This window comes from Scylla paramamosain, chromosome 7, assembly GCF_035594125.1.
Source record: "Scylla paramamosain isolate STU-SP2022 chromosome 7, ASM3559412v1, whole genome shotgun sequence".
Taxonomy (NCBI): domain Eukaryota; kingdom Metazoa; phylum Arthropoda; class Malacostraca; order Decapoda; family Portunidae; genus Scylla; species Scylla paramamosain.
This window is the reverse complement of record NC_087157.1, coordinates 21,893,741-21,919,149: the sequence shown is the minus strand read 5'-3', so window position 1 is coordinate 21,919,149 and position 25,409 is coordinate 21,893,741. Positions and strand designations below refer to the sequence as shown.

The 25,409-nt window shown below is 39.1% G+C and overlaps 1 protein-coding gene across 4 annotated transcripts in view; it reads right to left on the bottom strand.

The window, feature by feature from the left end:
* The window catches only part of LOC135102203 (serine/threonine-protein kinase atr-like), a 479,415-nt gene that overhangs the window by 91,106 nt on the left and 362,900 nt on the right, over window positions 1-25,409 (bottom strand). For all 4 annotated transcript variants that reach the window (XR_010269589.1, XM_064007031.1, XM_064007033.1 and 1 more), the window contains 2 exons: window positions 16,453-16,716; window positions 12,284-12,441 (listed from right to left, as the gene is read on the bottom strand). Coding sequence is in view for 3 of the 4 variants with exons in the window: in XM_064007031.1 (XP_063863101.1) it covers window positions 12,284-12,441; window positions 16,453-16,716 (422 nt within the window). In the remaining variant the exon portion in view is untranslated. The remainder of the gene's footprint in view (window positions 1-12,283; window positions 12,442-16,452; window positions 16,717-25,409) is intronic.

The following is a 25,409-nucleotide window of genomic DNA, read 5'->3' as shown; positions in this document are numbered from 1 at the left end:
CCTTTCCTTCTAGCTGGAAGTTTGCCTACATTCAGCCTGTTCCTAAAAAGGGTGACCGTTCTAATCCCTCAAATTACCGTTCTATTGCTTAAATTTCCTGCCTATCTAAAGTTTTTGAATCTATCCTCAACAGGAAGATTCTTAAACACCTATCACTTCACAACCTTCTGAACACCAGTATGGGTTCCATCGAGGCCGCTCTACTGGCGATCTTCTGGCATTCCTTACTGAGTCTTGGTCATCCTCTTCTAGAGATTTTGGTGAAACTTTTGGTGTTGCCTTGGACATATCAAAAGCTTTTGATAGAGTCTGGCACAAAGCTTTGATTTCCAAACTACCCTCCTACGGCTTCTATCCTTCTCTCTGTAACTTCATCTCAAGTTTCCTGTTTGTTGTTTGCTGTGGTAGAGGGTCACTGTTCTTCTCCTAAATCTATTAACAGTGGTGTTCCTCAGGGTTCTGTCCTGTCACCCACTCTCTTCTTATTATTCATTAATGATCTTCTAAACCAAACTTCTTGTCCTATCCACTCCTACACTGATGATACCACCCTGCACTTTTCCACGTCTTTTCATAGACGTCCAACCCTTCAGGAGGTAAACATTTCACGCAGGGATGCCACAGAATGCTTGATTTCTGATCTTTCTAAAATTTCTGATTGGGGCAGAGCAAACTTGGTATTGTTCAATGCCTCAAAAACTCAATTCCTCCATCTATTAACTCAACACAGCCTTCCAGACAACTATGCCCTCTTCTTCAATGACACTCAACTGTCCCCCTCTTCTACACTGAACATCCTCGGTCTGTCCTTTACTTATAATATGAACTGGAAACTTCACATCTCATCTCTAGCAAAAACAACTTCTATGAAGGTAGGCGTTCTGAGACATCTCTGCCAATTTTTCTCACCCCCCCAGCTGCTAACTCTGTACAAGGGCCTTATCCATCCATGTATGGAGTATGCTTCACATGTCTGGGGGGGTTCCACTCATACTGCTCTTCTAGACAGGGTGGAATCAAAAGCTTTTCATTTCATCAACTCCTCTACTCTAACTGACTGTCTTCAGCCTCTCTCTCACCACTGCAATGTTGCATTTCTAGCTGTCTTCTACTGCTATTTTCACACTAACTGCTCTCCTGATCTTGCTAACTGCATGCCTCCCCTCCTCCTGCAGCTTCGCTGCACAAGACTTTCTTCTTTCTCTCACCCCTATTCTGTCCACCTCTCTAACACAAGAGTTAACCAGTATTCTCAATCATTCATCCCTTTCTCTGGTAAACTCTGGAACTCCCTGCCTGCTTCTGTATTTCCACCTTCCTATGACTTGAATTCCTTCAAGAGGAAGGTTTCAAGACACTTATCCATCAATTTTTGACTATTGCTTTGACCCTTTTATGGAACTGGCATTTCAGTGGGCATTTTTTTTTTTATTGGATTTTTGTTGCCCTTGGCCAGTGTCCTTCCTACATAAAAAAAAAAAACGTCTATATCTATATCTACACACACACACACACACACATATATATATATATATATATATATATATATATATATATATATATATATATATATATATATATATATATATATATATATATATATATATATATATATATATATATATATATATATATATATATATATATATATATATCCTCCCTGCTATACAATTCATCGTTATATGATAATTCACTTTTATGATCATTCTTCTTTACTACCCCTTGCCTGCTATATGATCGGTTATGTTTTGCTTTTATGATCACCTGAATGCACTCACCCGCTCTGCACACAAGCGGCATTTGTTTGGGTGAATGATTGTAGCGCCATGATGCTCCAGCAATGTGTTTCCTGCGCTCTTGTGTTTGCCAGATGTGTTGTGTTTGGGAGTGCCCAGGATTTACCAGTGATATACAACATCAGTGACTTTATATTGTCAACCATGGCTTCCAAATGCCTGCTGGCTCCACTGACTGACCTACCAAGGCCAAGAGAGTGAGGAGAAGCATCAATCGTGAGATGAAATTGGTGATTCTGAGACGGCATGCAGGAGGAGAAGGGGTGAATGCCACTGCGTGTTCACTTGGTTTGGCTTGGTCATCTGTCTCCACCATCCTCAAGAATGCTGCCAGTATCAAGAAAACAGGTGAAGCTTGCATTATGCTCATGGCAAAGACAACCATCTGTCAGCATGAGCCTATAATAGATGAAATGGAATGTCTTCTCAAGCTCTGGGTGGATGACCAGATGTGATATTGCATGTCAGTCTTGATGTTCCTTGTATGTACAAAGGCCCTGTCAATTTTGGAGGATCTCAAGAAGCAAAGGTTTGAGGTGAAGGAGGGGACTGTTCACAGCAAGTAGAGGCTGGTTTGATATGTTTAAGAGCAAAGGAGCTCTACATAACATCAACATGACTGGTGAGGCAGCAAGCTCCAATGTGCCAGCTGCTGAGGCCTTCAAACCAGCCCTGAAAAAGGATATAATAGAGGAAGATGGCTACTCCTCCAAGCAGGTAATAAATTTTGATGAGACGAGACTGTACTGGAGGAAAATATCTTCCAGGACCTTCATTGCTAAGAAGAAGATAGCTCAAAGGTTCAAGGCCTCCAAGGATTGTCTCACACTGCTGGGGTAATACAGCAGGGGAAGTTGAAACTGATTTAATTTACTATTTGGAGAAATCTTGTGCACTAAAAGGCCTTATCAAGGAATACCTCCCTGTCATCTGGAAGGCCAACAAGAAGGGGTGGATGATGTGGGTTACTCACTACTCCACGTAGGTTGGGATGTAGTTCACATCTCGTAGGACTGTCACTGTAAGGGGCCTGAAGTAAAGTCCAGGAGACAGGCAAACACTATGTTGTTCTTATGCCGGCTACAAGGGGCACAGTAATCCTGGCTCTCTCTCTAGTGTGTGTGTGTGTGTGTGTGTGTGTGTGTGTGTGTGTGTGTGTGTGTGTGTGTGTGTGTGTGTGTGTGTGTCCTATTGTAGAGTCTGTGTGCAACTGGTGCCTTATGGGTGTGTGTGGCTGCCAGGTGTAGCTAGTATGTATGTTGTACAAGGAACATAGTAATTCTGGCTCTTTCTAGCATGTGCGTGTCCTGTTGTACAGTACAGTTCCTCATGGGCATGAGTGTGGCTGCCAGGCATAGCTAGTATGTGTGTGTAGGATATGTGTGTTGTGTTAGGTGTTGTCTGTGTCTGTCTTACCTAACTAAATCATATTCCTACAGATGATATTACTGAACCAGAGTTGCGTCACCAATTATTTGTCGCCCATGCTATGTGATTACACAGCTCCCAACAACTTCGCCAACGGCTTGCTGTTGGTTGTTGACAATGCACCTAGCCATCCCTGGAGCATGAGAGACTGGGCTGACAATATTCAAGTCATATTTCTTCCTCCCAACACAACTACATTTATTCAGTCCATGGATCAGGGTGTTATTGCCACCTTCAAAGCATACTACTAGTGGTGTACAATGAAGCAACTCATAACTGGAATCAATAGTGAAGGTAGGCCATCAAAATAACAGTTCTGGGCCAAATGCAACATCAAGAAGGCCATAGCTAACATCAATGAGTCTTGGATGGAGGTCAAGGAACAGACAGTGAATGGGCACTGGAGGCAGATCTTGGAAGAGTGTGAGACAGATTTGAAGGGGTTCACTGATATGGCAGACATCAGAAGGGACACCATGCACATGTCACATCTTGCTGGCTTCACCAAGGCTGATGAAGAAGACATGGAGGATTTGCTGGAGTCTTATGACCAGCCACTCTCTAATGAGGACCTCATGCAGCTGGAGCAAGAGAGGACAGTCACCAAGGAAGAGGAAGAGGAGGAGCCAAAACCACAAAGAGGACTGGACATCAAAACACTCTGGGAGGTGTTCAGTGGCATACAGCACAAATTAGAGCTCCTCAAGGAATGTGATCTAAATGCTGCCAGGGGTGGAACAGCCGTTGACACCATAGATAAAGCCCTCAAGGTGTATTGAGAAATTTATGATTAAAAAAGACAGTTCACCATCTCCAGCTACTTCAAGCTGTCCACCAACCCAATCAGCCCTGCTGCCATCCAAGCTAGCCTAGCCAACCCTGCTGCCAGCCCAGACACCCCTGCCACCAGCCCAGTCAGCCATGTTGCCAACCCAACCAGTTCTTCAGCCAGCCCAGCCACCTCTGCCACTGCAAGCCCAGCCATCCTTGCCATTGCTGGGTCATCAACCTTTGCTGCCCATTCAAGCTCCTCTTGCATGACAACCTCTTCCTCATCTCAAATGATAAGGATGATGCATGAACACACAGGTCCTGGATGTCCCTTACCCTTGGAGGGCATTAGGGCAAGGGGTTCTTCAATCCCCAGGGGGACATATGGACTCGACACTACAATAAGAGTAGGTACAAAAATGATTTTTATTTACTTTTATTTAATTGCTTTACTTTTGTGCTTATTTTATCTATATAACATGTGTTTTATTACTTTAGGCAATAACTGTATTTAGATATGACATTTCATGGTCTTTATGGGTTTTAGGGGGTGTTAGGGCACATACATACAGGTCTTGGAATGCATCCCTATTTTTCCCATTCATTCTTAACTTTGCTATACAATTCCATTTTAAGGAATCTAAGCCAATCGCATAGTGGGGAGTACACGTAATACCTTACTCTCTCTCCCCCTCATTTATTCTGCCATTTTAGCTACATCCTTTATCAATCTTTCTCACTCATATCTTGTATAACTCAATTTTCATTTACAATCAGTCTCATTCTATTTAGCAATCCTCAGGATTGTCCTTACTTCCACAGAGAGAGAGAGAGAGAGAGAGAGAGAGAGAGAGAGAGAGAGAGAGAGAGAGAGAGAGAGAGAGAGAGAGAGAGAGAGAGAGAGAGAGAGAGAGAGATACAGCTCCAACTTAGACAGGGTAGACAAGGTTAACTATATGTATATGCACGATGCTGATGGTAGGTAATTTTACTTCGGCAAAATCACCTATCTGCTGGGCGGACATTTCCCATGAGAGAGAGTGCGTCACGCACTGCCGGCAGTTGTTTGCTGCTCGCCGCGTCGGGCAGACACGGTCATTCTGGGTCATACGGACTCCCAAGTTTTTACTGTTTTCTTTCAGATAAGGCCACGATACTTGTTACGCAGGTACAGTGCCTTCAACTTCGTTACCCGTTTTTGGGGCGAGTTGTATTATTGGTATATCGGTCTCCACTGACGATGGAACTGTGTGGGAAGCTTGCGGCTTTGTTCTCCTTATCGCAGTGCGGCAGCCATGTCGGAGTCTGGTGAAGCGTCCTCTGCCTCTCGATCCCCTTCCCCTCCTGCCCCACGTGCCTTCTGTGGGCCTTCTCCTCTCCCTGGGTCCACTGTTTGCCCTCAAGATGACGACGACAGGCACAGGGATCATTCATCTCGTCGCTTGAGTGGGAGGCATGGTTGCGTGAGATTACGTAACAGTGCTGACGCACGTGGTTCCCGCGGCACTTCTCCTGCTCCTCCCCCTTGGTTAGTTGTGTTGGACGCCTTGGCTGATTTGCGGGGTGAAGTGGAGGCCTTGAAGGCAGACAGACGGCAACTACCACCCCCTACTGGGTCGGCGCAGGTGACTGTGGAGGACAGTACTCTGGGGGGCTGGGGTTTGTCGCCTCCTTGTTCTGCCACTTTTTCTGGTTTCTCGGCCAGGATGAGTGAGGATGAGGCAGTGTCGATGCCTGCCGCCCCTGCTGACAGCACCTTAATTCAGGGCACTAAGGCCTTTGGTCCTTCTGACACGGTGTTTGCTGACATTGACAATAGAGTGGCAGAGATGGTAAACTTTCTCTTTGATAATGGTATGAGAGAGGAAGACTACAAGGCCATGTGTGAGGACGATGTTGTCAAGAGGCCTAATAACTGCCATGCTCTTGCGCCAGTGGAATGCAACCCACAGGTGTTGGAGGCCCTGAAGCTGGATGCCAGGAAGACAGACTTCCGCTTGAAGGAGGTAAATAAGGACATCCTGCGGGCTTCAACCATTATCACCAAATCCTTAGTGGCACTGGATGATTTGGCTGAACAGGAAGGTAACCCCAAGTTGGCACATGAGGTGAGCATGCTAAACGGTGCATTGGCATTGCTAGGCATTGCTAGGCAATGCCAATCACAGGAACAATTTGGCCAGGCGTTTTGTCATGAAACGCGAGATAAACTATAAATATGCTCATCTTTGTTCAGATAAGGTGCCAATTACTCGCTTTCTGTTCGGTGACGATGTGTCCCAGTCTGCCAGACAAATTGAGGAAGCGGAGAAACTGCGGAGTAAGTTCTCGCAGAAAAAGCCTGCCTTTACTAGCAAGTTCGCAGGTAAACGCCCTGGTGGATATTGGAACAAGCCTGCTAGTAGGGGATATTACACCAGGTTCCAACCCTACGGGCAACAGAGGTATGGCTCCAGGGCTGCCCCACGACTGCCTTCCACTCGTCAGGATGTGGAGCCAAAAAACTCCAAGGGCCGGGGCAGCCGCAGCAGGCAGCCCCAGTAAACTTACAGGCAAGTGCATGTTTTGAAGCTGGCAGACTACACTCTTTCCTGCATGAGTGGCGTAAAATTACCAGTGACCCTGTCATTTTGGATATTGTTCAGCATTGCCACCTTGATATTGATGTCGATAGTGTTCATCCTTTATTTTTTAGTGATTTGGAATACAGGTTCAACACTGTGCAACAGGGGATAATTTCTGGAGAGATCAAAAAACTTTTACAGCTTAAAGTCATTAAAGTCACACACAAACAAACTCAGCAGGTTATCTCTCCTATTTTTTTGCGAGAAAAGAAAAACGGGGAATTTCGCCTGGTTCTTAACTTGGAGAGGTTAAACAAATACATACCATATAAACATTTTAAAATGGAAAATTTTGAACAGGCCATCAGGCTCATCAACCAGGGTGATTTTTTGGCTTCTGTCGATCTCAGGCATGCTTATTATTCTGTTAGGGTTGCAGATGAGCAACAACGATTTTTATGTTTTACATGGCAAGGTGTTATCTATCAATTCACCTGCCTCCCTAATGGCATTTCTGAGGGACCTCGGCTTTTCACCAAACTGATGAAGCCAGTATTTGCTACTCTAAGGCAGGAAGGATACACTATCACCAGCTTTATAGATGACACATTAATTTGCAGTAACTCTTACTCAGGATGTCTTCAGGCGATTCAGGCCACCATTTCTCTGTTGCAGAGGTTAGGCTTTTGTATCAATATGGAGAAGTCTGTTCTCACCCCCACACAATGTATTGAATACCTAGGCAATGTTATTAACACCAAGTTCATGACTGCCTCTTTACCTGAGCGTAGACAAATCAAAATTCGCCAAGGATGTGCAGAACTTTTGTGTAAAGATGTTGCCCCCATTCGAGAGGTGGCCAGGGTGATCGGCCTCATGGTGGCTGCGATCCCAGCCGTGGAGTTAGGTAACCTTCACTACAGGAAGTTGGAGGGGGGAAAAATTGCCGCTTTGAAACAGGAGTATGGTAATTTTGACAGGCCTTTGAATATTACTGCAGACATGAAACTAGACCTTTCCTGGTGGTTAGACAATGTGGACAGACACCACAGACACATTTTTAGGCCAGGTACTGACATCTATTTATTTACTGATGCCTCCAGCCTTGGTTGGGGGGGTCATTTGGGGTGTCAGATTACAAGTGCTACTTGGTCCCTGGATGAAAAGGAGTTTCACATTAACATCCTGGAGATGAAAGCCATTCTATTCTCTTTGCAAGCATTTGAACATGAGCTGGAAGGTAGACATGTTAGAGTTTTTTGTGATAATACCACTGCCATAAACTATGTCAATGAAATGGGAGGCACAAAGTCCAAGTCCTGTAATGATGTTGCTACCCAGATTTGGGATTGGTGTCTGGAACATGACTCATGGGTTACATGCTCGCACATACCGGGGAAGGACAACACCTTGGCTGATGTAGCCTCTCGCAAGATTAATGACAGACATGAGTGGAAACTCGACTCACACATTTTTACTACCTTGTGTAATGTTTTTGGGACACCGTCCATTGATTTATTTGCTTCAAGGCTTAACAAACAGGTTAATACATTCTGTTCGTGGTTACCAGATCCGGAGGCTAAATATTTTGATGCTTTTTCCTTGGACTGGTCAAACTTTGATTTGTCTTACATTTTCCCCCCATTCTCATTAATTGCTAGGTGCCTTCAGAAGTTACGTGCGGAGCAAGCACGAGGCTGGATGGTGGTTCCTCTGTGGCCGTCCCAGTTTTGGATGGGCATGCTGCTCCAGTTGCTAATAGACTTCCCACGTTTGATAACGAACAGGAGGAATGTTCTAACACACCCGTCCACAACAGATCCACACCCCATCATGTCCCACACGAGGCTCATGGCATGCCTTCTGTCAGGGAAAACTTGCAGAAACGAGGAGTTTCGCCGGCTGCTGCGGACATCATACTTGCCTCCTGGAAACCAGGTACTGAGAGGCAATACCGCCCACATGTCCAGAGGTGGTCGTTGTTTTGTGGTAGACGGAATGTCGATCCCACTTCTCCAACTGTAGGTCACATTGTAAATTTTTTGACGGAAACCTTTGACAGGGGTGTGGGTTATGAGTGTGTGAACACTGCGAGGGGTGCCCTGTCTTCTCTCGGCATTGTGGTGGACGGATGCAGGGCAGGAAATCACCCTTTGGTCATCCGATTCATGAGAGGGGTTTTCAATCTTAGAACTCCTCAGCCCAGGTACACTGACACTTGGGACGTCCAACCTGTCTTAGAGCAACTAAGGTCCATGTTCCCCTTACATGCATTAACCCTTAAAGAATTAACGCTAAAATTGGTTATGATGATGGCCTTAACTCAAGCTGCCAGAATTCAAACTTTACAACTACTGTTAATCAGAGACATGCTCATTAATGAACACTCCATTTCAGTACAGTTGGGGGGCACTCTTAAACAATCCAGACCAAATTTTAACATCAACAGGGTCACATTCCATCGTTACCCTAAGGATCCATGATTATGTGTCTGTAGCACTCTCCTGAGGTACATTGATGTGACTAAAGAGCTTAGACAGGATGAGATGCACACTGATGCCAGGCTCCTCATTAGCTTCATAAAACCCCACAAATCAGTTTCCAAAGACACTTTTGCCCGTTGGGTCAGGACCATTCTCCGCATGTCCGGCATAGACATCTCAAAGTTTTCCGCTGGTAGTGTGCGGCCAGCAGCAGCTTCAAAAGCTGGAGTGGCGGCTGTCCCTGTCGCATGCATTATGGCTAAGGCGGGCTGGTCTAGGGAATCTACCTTTGCAAAATATTATAATAAGAACATTGTGGCTGCTTCTGACCTCTTTCAGGATGCAGTGCTAGAATAAGACATGATTTGGGTTTGTTGCTGCACTCCAGTGTTGCAGTACACGGATATTTTAAGTATTTAGTATCTAGTACCTTAAGTTTACCTTATGATGTGAACTGTTACCATATTTCAACATTGTTTGTAGATTGGATTAAGTTGGATGCAATGTACCTTATTTTATGCACCAATTGTATGATTGTCTCATGTACAAGATCCTTCCATGGAATAATAGTTATAGTACTGTTTCTTGTGGGGCATTCCCTTTTCCTCTCTACTATTGCATCCTCCCTCGTCATCCACATGGCTTCAAAGCCTCATGGGAAATGTCCGCCCAGCAGATAGGTGATTTTGCCGAAGTAAAATTAACGAAGTACACGAGACTTACCGTAGGTCAGTTGAAGTGTACTTCTAATTTTTCGAGGCAAATCACCTCTGCTGGTGCGGAGATTTCACATGCCCTCCTCTCCCTCCCTACCTTAAGCTCTACTGGTTACTTAATTTCCTAATTGGTTCATCATGTGGATGTCGAGTCCTTGCTTTAAAGTCTGCCGGCAGCGCGTGACGCACTCTCTCTCTCATGTGAAATCTCCGCACCAGCAGAGGTGATTTGCCTCGAAAAATTAGAAGTACACTTCAACTGACCTACGGTAAGTCTCGTGTACTTTGTTAACTGTCACTGATACTTGTCAAAGCAATGTGAAACTCGGGAGGGTAGTGAGTGTCTGTGTGTACATATGTATACATGAGTTTATATATATATATATATATATATATATATATATATATATATATATATATATATATATATATATATATATATATATATATATATATATATATATATATATATATATATACACACACACACACACACACAATACAGAAGAGTATGTGACAATGCATGGTTGTTATAATGTACAACTTTTTTTTCATGTAAGAGGGACACCAGTCAAAAAAAAAAAAAAAAAAAAAAAAAAAAAAAAAAAAAAAAAAAAAAAAAAAAAGTCCACTGAGATGCTGGTCCCCGAATAGGGTCCAAAGTGGTAGTCAAAAATTGAAGGAAAAGTGTCTTGAAATCTTCTTGAAGGAACTCAAGTCATAGGAAGTGGAAATGCAGAAGGGAGTTCCAGAGTTTACCAGAGAAAGAGATGAATGATTCAGAATACTGCAATAATGCAATAAAATTTTGATAAATATTCAATCGAATAATGAACCAACACTGGCATAATGAACTTGCCACTAGTGTGAACACAGAAATTTTAATTAAAAATTTAATTAAAATAACAAACTAAAACTCACAAAACAAATTCACCAGCTGTGTGAGCTGCTGCACACCTGAGAGAGAGAGAGAGAGAGAGAGAGAGAGAGAGAGAGAGAGAGAGAGAGAGAGAGAGAGAGAGAGAGAGAGAGAGAGAGAGAGAGAGAGAGAGAGAGAGAGAGAGAGAGAGAGAGAGAGCTCCAACTTAGGTGGAATTTACTATAGAGCGAGAGAGAGCTCCAACTTAGGCAGGATTTACTGTATGTATACAAGTGATGCCAACAGTAGGTAAATGTGACTGATACTTGCCAAAGCAGCCTGAAATTTGGGATGGTAAGAATTTAGGGCTGGGCATGAAACTTGGGAGGGTACTATAAATATTCGTTTTGTTATCTCAGATTTATTTAGTGCAAATGTGTTCATTTTGATGTTTTTCTTTTAAATATTTGAATTTTTTTTATATTATTTCCTGGTACCCTGGAACCAGTTAATTATTTCACATAGGTTCTTCAGTCACCATAGCACACATTTGCCATAATGAACACTACACTGGAATGAATTATGTTTGTTGTCATGTACCCTACTGTATAGTGTTTTTTTGTTTATTTTTAAACACCTTTGCATTAGTTTCCCTGAAAATCTTCCTCACCTCTATACCACATTTCTATTCAAATTTTGTGCAATTAACTAGACTTGTGAGAGTCTATGCTCAAGGTTAATCCAGACAGGATCATTTGTGATGTTTTCATATAAACAAGCTGAAGAGCATTAGGGATAGATAGAATAGCAGAAAAGAAAAGGGAAGACAAACAAAGCAAATAAGAAAGAACAATGAGGGGAAGAGATACCCAATCAGAGTGACGCCAGGGTGGCATAACATAGCTACACAGCATATTGCCAGAAAACAAAATTTAATGTGGAAAGCTTTTCATATGACCATGTTATTTGTAACTTAATATTTCAGAGTTACCAAATAAGAGTTTATAATTTTGAAACCTAATTATTTTTTTCCATTTTGTAAATATGCAATGATTGTTTTCTTTTTTTTTTTGTGTCATGTTTGTACACTGAAAACAATATGATAATAAACACTACTACTTTTGAAAAGAAAATCTTTTATGAACTATTTATGCATACAAATGTAAAATGAATATATCTTATCTAATCCTGTATGAAAGGGTCCTCTGAATATATAGTAATTGGAAGTAAGGGATCCACAAAGCTTGAAAGGTTGAGAAATACTGCTCTACATTATCCTCTCTGATCACTCATTTCCACAACATGCACCCTCAATTAATGTGTCCTATTCCATGTCCAGGTCTCTGATCCATAAGTCAATGCTGAAAAAAGAATGTTCCTTAAATCTCTCTTTACATCTAGACACATTTCTGCCTTTGATGGTTCTTGTAAGTGAACCCATAACCTGCCTATCTTTCACAACCCTCTCTATAATTACAATCTCTCCATGCTTACCTAACATCATTGTCAGATACCTAGACTCACTCACCACTTCCATTCTTTCTTCTCCCATAATCCAACTCATACTTATCCCAGTCATATATGTATATATAAGAAAAACAATAAAGATTGAGGATGTGGATGGAAAGTGGTGAAAGAAGAGGAGAGAATAAATGACTCAACTCACCTGCACCAAGCAGAGCCCACTCCCCTTGCTGTGTGTGGCCAGACTTACGAGCCACCTTGGCACTGTGTAACCACTTGCGCTCCACCTGAATCTTGAGAGCAGTACTTTGAGTAGGGTTGGTCTCCTGCAGCCACTCACTACCCAGTGCTAATAAAGTCCTACATTGAGAAAATGAAAGTTTATGCATATGAATGATAGAGTTAAAGTATCTATGGACAATAAATGCATAGCAATCAGAACATGAAAGCAAAATTTAAAAACAATATAAACCTCTGATTAAATTTATGGTGCTTTAAGTTTAACAATTTTCTTACTAAGTTAATTTCCAACCACATTCTCATTTCAGATTTTGTGTTTGAGAACCTGCTATTTTTATACAATGTCTGATGTGTATTATATATAAAAAATACATTATGATCTTGTATCTCATCCTGACCTCACACTGGAAAACTACTGTAAGATCAACAACACTTTATATATACAAGAGATCTAACTGAAATCATTATTTACTTGAGCTAATCAGCAATGATGAATAATCATTACATTTTGAGAGATGTGTATTTGTATATGTGTATGTGTGTAATATAGGGCTTTAATAAAGATAGAGATGACAATGACCTACTCTAAGTGAAACCAGCCAATGATTGGCTAGTGAGCAGAGATTTCGCAGTACAAGTGTACTCACTCTTAGCCAAGAATAAAAAAATAAGATTGATCTATTTGCCTGCCATCTGGCCAACTAACTTTCCACACAGATTGTTTATACATTGTTATGAGCAAATCCAGCCCCTTTCACAGCTGTCACTACCTCAGGTCAGCTTCTCCCTAGACAACTTCTTATGCAGCCTAGTGTGGGGCACAGACAAGATGAATCCAGGCATCTGCTGGTCATCAACTGCTATCAAGCGTCAATAGGTCGTTATCCTGTTTAACCCAACAGGGAAGGGAGTACAGAATGAGGGTACAATACTCTGAGGGCAACCACCCATGCCCAACAGGATATTATATAGGGTGTCCAGCGAGTTAAGGTACATACTTCGGGATCTGATAGTTCAAGTAATTCTAAATTGAAAGTACTCTATACACATATGCTGTGCTTTGCTTTATTTTATGAGAAATTAACATGTAAGTTGTGAGTTGTGGGAACTGCTCACCTGAGTGGGCCTCCACCTCCTTCTTTCCCTCCTCTTGTTAAGTACTTGAGTAGTGCTGTGCAGCATTAAGTGATAATTTTTTGTGTATAATCTATGCACTCAAATTCTTACAGGAAACAGCAAATGACAGATTAAATTTCTTTATGGGTCAGTGAAGAAAATGTACAGGTAACACAGCAATACAGTGCTACTTTTTAAGCATACAAAGCAATTCACTGCAACTGTCACCGCCAGACCTCAGCACCCAACAGTTGACATCTTGATACGTAAGTGACAGGACTCACCAATCAACTGACTGCAAAGTGCATCTGTAGTGAAGATGCCTTTCACATTCAGTAACACTGATTATTTTAACATGATATTTATGTGATAATATTCATGGCATGATATTCATTCTGTGATGGGAATGCCTGGACTGCAGCAACAGAATAAAGACACAGATACCAGGACAGAAGACACCCAGATAGCTGAGTATTGTATAGAGTGTATCAGCATCTTCATGAGAGGGGATGTAGCCTATCTCCAGTACTTCTGCAGCAGCTGAACATGTTGGAACAGCTCAAGACAGCATTGTCCAGATGATGATATGAAGCCCCACCATCAGTACAAGAATACAAACACAAATATGTAAAGGGGCAAAATTTATGATGGCACAATTTTTCATCAGTTAGAAAGAATATCATTTAACTTAAAGGGACACTGACAAGAGTGGTGGGAATACTGACTAGTTGTCATGAAGCTGATAAGTTATCACGTATGTTTAAAAAGTAGCACTTAACAACCACTGTATTGCTGTGTTACCTGTATGTTTTGTTCACTGACACATACAAAAATTTAATCTGTTATTTGCTAACTGTTTCCTGTAAGGCTTTGACTGCATAGTTACTTAATATCACACGGCACCACTGGAGTACATAGCGAGCTGAGGCAGGAAGGAAGGAGGTGGAACCCCACTGCTGCCACATACAATGATGTTAGTTTAGTGAGAAGGAATGGCTGAATCTGCTCCTGCCATACACAGTGATGTGAGTTTGTTGAGAATTGTGGGCTGCAGCCATGGTTGCCACTGCCACCCTACACAGTGATGCAAGTTTAGTAAGGCAGCCACTGCTGCTGCCCTACACTGTGGTGCAAATTCATTGAGGAGAAATGCAGGCTACAGCCACTACTGCTGCTGCCATCACTATCCACAATTATATCAACAATGAGCACTAATCAGCTGTGTATAAACAAGGGCTCTGTGTGGTTTTTTAATAATTGTTAATGTATTGTACCAGTTTTTATTCATTATCTTTTAGTATTTTATGAATTTCAATGTATTTTCTACCTTCAGTTATATGCATGAAAAAATTTGAATGTTATATTTTGTGCTTGTTTTATTCTGAAGGCACAGTACTAACTTAAAAGTTGTGAAACTCAAGGTATTGAAAATGCTAGAAAAAAAAATTATTTATTCTACCCACATGGCCCAGAACTGTGTGTGTGTGTGTGTGTGTGTGTGTGTGTGTGTGTGTGTGTGTGTGTGTGTGTGTGTGTGTGTGTGTGTGTGTGTGTGTGTGTGTGTGTGTTGTCCTCACATTTGATGGGATGCAACAGTGTGGCAGTGCAGCACCATCACATCTAAGACTATGTGACCATGTGTGTTTTGTCCTCACATTTGATGGAGTGGTGCTGCAGTGCCATTGTATTTAAGACTGTATGAGAGTATGTTTTGTCCTCACATTTGGCAGAGTGTGGTGGTGCAGTGCTATCGTACTTAAGACTGTATGAGTATGTGTTTTGTCCTCACATTCAGTGTGATGCAATGATGCAGAGGTTCAGTGCCCTCGCATCTGCTGCAGCAGTGAGGCACCTCTCATTTGTTTGTGTTTTTTTTTTGCAATGTGACGTCACTGTCGCCCGCCTTCCTCTCCATTTACTAACATGCAAGCTGGTGTGACTAATGTTATGGTTAACAAGTGGTTTATCCACATAAAGAATTTGTATGTTCAAGTATATGAATTGTAAGTGAAAATATGTATACAATACCCAGCATATATGTATCTATTTTTACAATCTTTGATACCCATGATAGGAATGTGAGACTCATATGCAAAACTTGGAGATAATGTGTGAAAGTTGGGATGGTAAGAATTTAGGACTCAGCACAAAACTTGAGGGTCATGAAAATCTGGGGGTACTTTGGAAAGTCTGGAACTATTTTATTTTAATTTTTGAGTGGTCTATCTTTGCCAAGTCAAAACCATAGTCCTTTCTGCTATTGATTTCTTTAAAACTTTAATGAGAATCATGTCTAACATGAGCTGATAGCAGAACTAAATCCCTAAGTCACTAGTGCCCTGTATGTACAAATGTTTTTAAGGAATGTAACTTATTTTCAAATTGCAATTTATCTGTTGTTATGATATGTATATGAAACAATATAGCTCTGCAAGTTTCTTTATCAACAAAGATGTTTTGAAGAAACTGTAACTTAGGGAAGGTGAGCCTATGCAGACCTCCACAACTACAATTATAACCTTTCATGGACTTTCATGTTAACATTTTTCTGCTAATCCTAGACTTACCAACCAACCTCAAAATTGTTTTAAAACAATGAAGTGCACCACATTAGATGCACAGTGGAGATACAGTATAGCAAGTTTAGCCTGCGTAAGTAGACATGGGAAGAAAAGCATGACAACCCACCATCCACATATTTTGTTTACCTATAATCCTAAGTTTATGTGCTACTTAAAAAAAAAAATTATATTAGAGTAGTAAATTTATCCACAATTTCATGACAAGCTGCATGATCCTTCCTCCCTTGTTGATGAGACTAAACTGAAGAAGTAAAACTCTCTGCACTACTGGATTCACATGATCATGAAGTTAAGAGATTTCACAGTTTTTAATAACTTTTTTAATTCTTAGACTTGCTCAAAGAAAGAAGATGAAAAAAGATTTCTAGGATTTTGGCATTCATGCATCACCCTGTTCTTCCCATCATCTATATTACAAAACTGCTATGGTCACCTTTGAAAGCTAAGGACTGGCTCAAGGTATCTATGGGATGTTTGGATCAGTCTAAGCCGCTTGTCCCAGAGGTCCACCAGCTGCCCAACATCACATGGATACTGTTGCTTTTGCCCTTTCACTTCTGACCGAACTTCTGCCAGCTGATATACCCTGACCAGCCTACTGTTGCTGTTGCTGCTGCTGTTGGGAGTCTCTGGTACTGAAGGATTGAAGCACAACAAGCCAGACACCATCTCCTCAAGCTCTGTCAGCATGTGAAGCCTGAGATGAAAAAATGAATGAATACAATCATCCTGAGACAATCATGGCTTTAAGTGAAACAGTTTAAAAGATATGCAGGATAAACACCATATAATGATAAATGAATTTAAGTTAAACAGTTCAAAAGATATGCAGGATACTCCACACATAATAAGAAGTTGAAGATTTGGGCATTAATAGGCTTCCTTGGGCACTTTATGGCGAGACAAAATGCTTACACCTGGCTACCCAGGACGCTTTCCACTTTCATAGTTAAAACACTAGTGTCTGCATTACATCTCTTGTCCTTTAAGTGAAGAGTGAATTTTTGCAGCTGTAAGTCTTTGTCTTCTATGTAGAGCTAACAATGCACAACAGGTAGTGAACACATTTACATCCAAGATTAAGAAAACAGAAATGGAAAAGGACTTGGAAGTAACTGTATTCAATAATTTATCACCAGAGAAACACATAAATAGGATTATGGGTGAAACTTTCAGCCTTGTGAGGAACATAAAAGTAACATTCAGATATCTAGATGAAGAAATGATGAAGAAACTGATTGTAACTATGATATGTCCAAGGTTGGAATATGCAGCAATAATGTGGCCACCAAGTAAAAAATTGAATTCAAAGAAATTGGAGAAGATTTAGAGGTCAGTAACAAAATTGGTTCCAAGTCTTCAAGACTTATCATATGAAGAGAGACTGAGAAGGTTGAATCTACAGACATTGGAACAACAGAGGGAGAGAGAAAACCTGATTGTGGTGTATAGTCTGATGAATGGATTAGAAAAAGTGGACCAGCAGGATTTGATAACATGGGATGTAAGAGATTCAAGAGAACATGGAAAGAAGTTAAAAAGGTCACCTGTAGAAGGGATATTAAAAAGAACAGCTTTCTTCAAAGAACAGTAGAGACATGAAATAGCTTGGATAAAAATAAGTTTCATGCAAGGCTGATTCATGATTTCAAGGCCAAGTCAGATGATAGCAGATATGGAGATGGGACAGCACGAGCATAGGTCCCATTCCTGTATTCCACAACTAGGTAAATACACAGAGTGGGAAGAAAGCAGACATGTCTCTCTCTGTCTCTCCATGCCAAAAGCCTCTCAAAAAAGCCAGCAAAGTGTATCTTTACTGGCAACTTGGGCACAGCAAGTCAAATGCTGACATAGTAATGACCTTGGGCAGCATTGTAAACAAGTTGAATGAAAACTTATGTAAGCAAATAAGAATAAGAGCCCTCAGAAGTAAAAAAAAAAAAGAATTAGAACATGTGAAAAGAAAGAGTGAAGCAGTGATGAAAAGAGCTGATGAAGTAGAAAAAAAAAAAAATAAATAAATAAAAAATAAACATCAACATGAAGTGACTTACTTCTACTGGACTGACATCAGACATGAGTACAGTGAAAGGAAAAATTAAAGAAATAAGTGGAGATATTGTCTCCCACCAAAGAATGCAACAGGAAAATAAAATCCATGATAATGAAACAATGCAACAACCAAATAACACTGGAAAAAAATCAGACACTTAAGGAGACTGTCATGGAAGTTAATACTATAAGAGAAAAAATAAAGCATCTTATGGTGGCATGCTAAAAGAAATTAAAGAGATAGAAGAAGAAAAAGAAAAATGCACAGCAAATATTAAGCAGGAAACAAAGGAAGTAATCAGGAAGAGTGGCAGACTCTAGAGGGAGACAGTGGACATGAATAAAGCCATTATTATACTTGACAAGAAGAAAGTAAATACTCTGAACAGAATAATAAGAGACAAAGCAAAAATAAAAACAATCACAGAAATAATAAATAAGGAAACAAATCAAATAACATAGAAAGATATTAAGGAATAGCACAACACTGGAAAATATGAAGAGGGTAAGAATACACTACTTACAAAATAACTCTCCAAATATCAGCAATGATAGAGGTACTAATCAGAAATCTTGGGAAAATAAAGGTAGATGAGGATGAGAACAAAAAATAACCAGGTGTATGTTTAAGAAAGACAGGGAAAACTGAAGAAAAAATCTGAAGAAAAAAAGAACAGTGATAGGACACTAGAATGTTTTTCCTAGAGTCCTGGGACTACAGGTAAAGAAGTGGTACATAAACAAAATGGAAAACTAATCAAGGAAAAGTATGCTGAGAGATTGCAGGTGTAACAAAATTACAATAAAGGTGAGAAAAATGCAAATATTCTGCCTCAATGAGACTATCAACAAAAAAACATCAAGGAAGAGACTTTAGGGATACAAGATTACCACATATGTAGGAAAGATAGGAAACACAAACAAGGAGTCAGTCATGATATTCACAAGTAAAGAACTTATATTGCAGAAAACAGAAAAGAAACATCTGATGAAGTGGAGTTAACAGCAGTAGAAATTAAAACCAGGATAATGGTAGCAACCTTATATATATACCTCTTCCCACAAGAACATGGAATTCATATGAATACAAAAACTTAGCTGAAAACACACCAGAGTATGAAATCAGTACTGTTAAGTATATAAGAGAAATTTGTTAATTCTGGCATCTTTCCTGACAGTTTCAAGCTTGGTGAATTAATCCCTATCCATAAAACAGGCAGCAAATCTGAAATGCCAAATTACTGAGCTATTTTCATTCTGCCATTATTAAAAAAAAAGTTGAAATATCAATGAAAAAACAATTACATAATGACATTTTTTAACAAAATTAAAATCCTAAATAACAAACATGGCTTTAGGCCTGGCTTGAGTACTTTTGACACAATCAACATTTTTATATCAGAACTTTACATCATACTCAATAGTAACAAATCTGTAATTTCCACTTTCATTGACTTTCAAAAAGCAATCAACATGATCCAGTTGAAAATCCTTCTAGATAAGTTGCTCCATTATTGAATTCATTGATGAATACATGATTGGTTTAGCTCTTACATCAGTAATAGAACTCAATACACACTTTTTATGAACATATCTTCTTCAATAAAATCAGTAAATCTGGGTGTACTGCAAGGAAGTATATTAGGACATATATTGTTTTTTTTTTTATAAATGAACATCTTTAATGTATCTGATTCACTAAATTAAAATTTCTTACATATGATTTTATCTTGTATATAGTTGAAGATAAACCAACTGAGTTGATAAATAATGAAAATACTGAATTTAAAAATTTTTCAGAGTGGTGTCTTACAAATTGACGAACCATAAATACTGCAAAGATCTATTTCATGAAATTTACTAACACTATTACAAAATACTGTCCACTACCAAGATGATGACATCTTGCAGGCTGAAAATAAAAAATTCCTAGGTATAATCTTAAAGATTTAAACAAATCTCTAATTGATGTTCAAAGCTCTCAAGAACGCTCCTTATGATAAAAAAAACATTTTTCCCCAATTGAGATTCTCAAATGTCTATAGCATGCTCATATTTATCCACACTTATATTAAAGTAATCCTATGCAATCTAACACATATGCTTGTCATCTCTATTACCTTAATGCCCTTCATAAGAATGCTATTAGGATGATGATTAAAAGTTACTACTGTGAGCACATCCCACCATTATTTAAATCACTAAATATTTTGAATCTTACAGATCTATCAGATTTGAACACTGAAACTTATATATACAAACAAATACAAACACAAATTTGTAACACCCATCTGCTCATAGATATTACACAAGAAACCAATACTTACTGCAAGTACTCAGTCTTAGATTAACCCTCTTTACTCATTCACTATTGTACTTAGGTTCTAAAATATGGAATAATATCCTGACACACTAAACACTCAATGAACTTTCCTGTCTTTAAAGGTAACTTCAAGAAATGTCTATTATCTCTCTACTAAGTGATATTTGCAGTTCATTATTTCATAAACTATAAATGGCACTTGTCTTTTATCTGATTATCATTGTCATTATTATTATTGTTCTTGTTGTTATTGTCATTATTAGTATATTTTTCTCACTGCTATCATTATTGACTTACTTTATTTCATTATCATTATTATTGTCTTGTCAATATGATAGTGACAGTCATGATGTTGCAGAAATGATGTGGTGATGATGGTGGTGATGGTAGTTGTATTTAAAGTATTATACTCAGTATTAATTAATCTTAGGTACCATAATTAACACTACTTTCACAAGTATTAATGTAAAGTATTATTATTAATGATAATGTACTGTAGATAATATCAATACTTAATGCTTATCATTATCATTATTATTATTATTATTACTATTAGTTGTAGTAGTATTACGATAATTATCTTCATTATTATTATTATTATTATTATTATTATTATTATTATTATTGTTATTATTATTATCATCAACATTTTTATTAACGTAAATGTAATGTTGATGCTGTTGATATTTGATGATTTTAATGTTATTATATTTCCATTTTTATTATCAAAATTATTATTATTACTAGTAATTGTTTTATTATTATTATTATTATTATTATTATTATTATTATCATTATTATTATTATTATTATCATTATTATTACTAATTATTATTATTATTATTGTCTATTGGTATATTGTCTGCATTACTATCATTATTGCTATTACGTACATTTGCTTGCATTCATTGCTGTTGCTGGCTATATTATTGTAGTTTTTTTTTGTTATTTACACTTACTTATATGGGTTATTTTTCTGATTTTATTTTTGTACCATATTTTATAAGCTTGATCTTATTTACACTTACATGATTTTTTTTTTCTGACTTTCTTATCTTCCATTTCCTTGATTACTATTGTGCTTTATGCTGCTTTTTTTTTCTTTCGCCCAAAAAAGCTACAAGCTCATAAGGGACTATTTGTCACATATTGTGTATAATGTTTATTTGTAAGTTTAATGTGTAAAGCAAATATAATAAAGTGTTAAAGTGATACATATAAATGGTGACTTCATTAGGAGGAGGTAGTAGCCATCAGCTAAAATGATAATTACTCCCAGTGAGGCTAAAGCACTGTTCAGGGGTTGCAGTAGACTTATCATTAAACCCACCTGTGACCTCACTTAACATTTCCCTATGTCTCACAACACAAGGGGGCAGTCACAGCCTGCCCTCTAAAGACAATTCTCTTGCTTCACACAAAACTACAAGTACCTAATTACACACACACACCCTTCACTTGAAACAAAATTATCATGGGGACTCCTACACCAGCCTTGGAGGACCACAAATGTCCCCAGGTTGGACTATTCTTCTGGTATTGACCCTAAATGTCTTGACACACCCCTCAACATTTTCATCATTAACTTCTGCAACATTTGCAGTCTAAGATCTAATTTTCAATCTGTAGAACACCACTTCTCCTCTTCTAAACCTCATCTTCTTTTCCTCACTGAAACTCAGGTGTCTGAGGCAACTGACAGTAGCCCCTTTTCTGTTCCCTCGTACTTTCTCTATCCTCATTTTCAATCCAAAGCTGGATGTTGCATTTATGTGCGCAACAATTTAACCTGCTCTCATGCTCAAGCTCTTGAATCTTCTGAGTTTTCCACCATCTGGCTATGACTACAGAGTCACTGCAAACTAAATTTATCTGTGGTGTATACCTCTCACCTAACTCCTCTGACTATAAGAAATTCTTTGACTACTTAACTTTCAGAGTGAACATTCTGACTCTCTTCCCTTTTGCAGAGATCTCCATTCTTGGAGACTTCACTGTTCACCAGCAGCTTTTGGCTTTCCTCTCCCTCACTGACCATCCTGGTGAATTAGCCTTCAACTTTGCTATCATCCATGACCTAGAGCAATTGGTGCAAGACACTACTCATATTCCTGCCTGTCTTGGAGATATGCCCAATATTCTTGACCTTTTCCTAACCTCTAATCTTTCTGCTTATACTGTTACCTTCTCTTCTCTGTTAGGCTCCTCCAATCACAATGCCATATCTGCATCTTGTCCTATTGCTCCAATCCCTCCACAGGGTCACCCCTAAGTGGAGGTGCTTCTGGCATTTTGCCTCTGTTTCTTGATGGACCTGAGGAGGCATCTCTTTGGAATGACTACTGCTTCTGTCTCAGAGACCCATCTCTGTTTGCCAAGAGCATAACAGAGATGATAGTGTCTGGCATGGAGGTTCACATTCCTCACTCTTTCCCGACCTAAACCTTCCAAACCTCAGTTTAACACAGTCTGTTCTCGTGCTATACATGAAAGAGAGAGGGCGCACAAAAGGTACTTGAACCTTCCATAACCAGAATCTCATGCACTTTATATTTCTGCCTGGAACAATGCCAGTGCCAAACTCCAACTAGCCAAAAACTTCTTTAATAGAAAGTGTCAAAATGTTTCAAGATCTAACTCCCCTCATGACTTCTACCACCTAGCCAAAAAACATGTCTAATAACTTTGCTTCTTTTCTTTCCTTCCTTTATTTCAAGCAGATTGCACCACTATCACATATATCTCTAAAGCTGAACTCTTTGCTCAAACCTTTGCTAAAAACTCTACTTTGGACAATTCAGGGCTTGTTCCTCTCTCTCCTCCACCTTCTGACTACTTCATACCACCTATTAAAATTCTTTGCAGTGATGTTTTCCATGCCCTTGCTGGCCTAAATCCTTGTAAGGATGGTGGACCTGATGGGGTCCCTCCTACTGTTCTCTGAAACTGGACCTCCATGTTTACACCTTGCTTAGTCAAACTCTTTCAACTCTGTCAACATCTACCTTTCCTTCTTGCTGGAAGTTTGCCTACATTCAGCCCATTCCTAAAAAAGGTGACAGTTCTAATGCCTCAAACTACTGTCCTATTTTTAAAATTTCCTGCCTATCTAAAGTTCTTGAATCTATCCTCAACAGGAAGATTCTTAAACATATATCACTTCACGATGTTCTATCTGATCGCCATTAGGGGTTCCATCAAGGTCATCTGGCTTTCCTTACTGAGTCTTGGTCATCCTCTTTTAGAGATTTTGGTGAAACTTTTGCCTTAGACATATCAAAAGCTTTTGTTAGGGTATGGTACAAAGCTTTGATGGCTTAGATGAGCCATCCATATTAGACCTACTGTTTGCAAGGGAAAAAGAAGACATTGAAAAAAAAAAAAAAAAAAAAAAAAAAAAAATTGTCCTCCACAGGGAAAAAATGATGACTTATTGTTACCATATGATTTTATTGCAGTATATGGTGTTATAAATAAAAAGGAGAACTATGAAAAAGAGATAATAAAGAAGACTGATGAACTTAAGACATTTTTAAAGACATTTTTCAAAGTAGTAAACTGGGAAAAAAATTAGGAGACATAGACATAAAGTATGAAAGATTTTGTGAAATTTATATGAGAGCAATTACTGAATACATTCCTTGTTATCAAGAAAGGAAAATGAGAAGAAAGCATTGGTTTAACAGCACATGCACTGAGGCCAAGACAACAAAAGACTTACTATGGAACAGATACAGAAGACACAGCAGTGAACAGGCTCATGAAAGAAAGATACAAGTGGGTATGGAATGAATATCTGGATTCAGAAGAAAAAAAAAAAAAAAAAGAAAAAAAAAAAATGGAGGAAAAAAAAAAAAAAAAAGCAAAGTCAAAGATAAGATACAAAGTATAGCTGACAGAGGCAAGAGTTATGTAAAAGAAGAAATATGTTTCGCTTAAACAGAAGCTTTCAATCTGTATTTACAAAGGGATTGCCATTTCAGATAGATTGACAGGATATAAACTACACCATACAAACTGGAAAACATCTACTAAATGAAAAGAAAGTAGGAAATCACAGATAAAAAGGCGGCTTATGGATCAGATGACATATGAAATTGGGTGTTAGAAGAATCCATGAAAGAATCAAGTGAGCCTGTCCCTAAAGCAAGGAAAAGTACAATAGGGCATGTGACAATGAACATGATTCGTTCCAATGCAGTGTTCATTATGGTGAATGAAGAACCTATGGGAATGAATTAATCAGTTCCCGGAAACCAGAAAAAAAAAAAAGAAAAGAAAAAAAAAGAAAAAAAAAAGCACATTAACACTACTATGTTTGAGATAACACGACAAATATACCCAGTACCATCCTGAGTTTTGTGCCAAGTCCTAAATTCTTACTATCCCAAGTTTTATGCATTATCACTGCCACCATCAGTGGCAGTTACCTGCCACTGATGATGGCAGTGACCTCGTATAAGAGGCTCCATTGCAAACTATGGAAAGTCACTAGTGGCAGCTACCTCTTGCATTGTGTGGAAGGGCTTACTGTTGTCTTTCAAAAAGTACCTCACCAATAAACCAATCTTTGTTTTCTATATATGATCCCTCTAATTTATCCACCTATCTCATGTGATATTCATCTGTTCCCTTATCCTAGTTATCAGTCCATTCCCTTCCTCTTGGACAAAGCTGCTGCAGGTAAGCAAAATTCATGTGCAGGTGCTGCGTAATGTGTGTGACTGTTAGAATGAGATATGGATGATGGAAGCGATGAAGGCCAGAGGAGAGAAACAGAGACTGAGGAAGCATTACTTTCACCCCAGCTGTTCACTGTTAAATTCTGAAACTACATGATGTACATTCAATCATTTCAGTACCCTGCAACTAACCTTTAATTCTACTAAATAGCTTGTTAGTCAATATCCTACTTATGTATACTACTTAGTATAAAATAAAACTAACAAAGACTTCATGGCAGTGCATCTTCAACAGTTCTTCGTCTTATGAAATCAAGGCCTTTGTTTAAT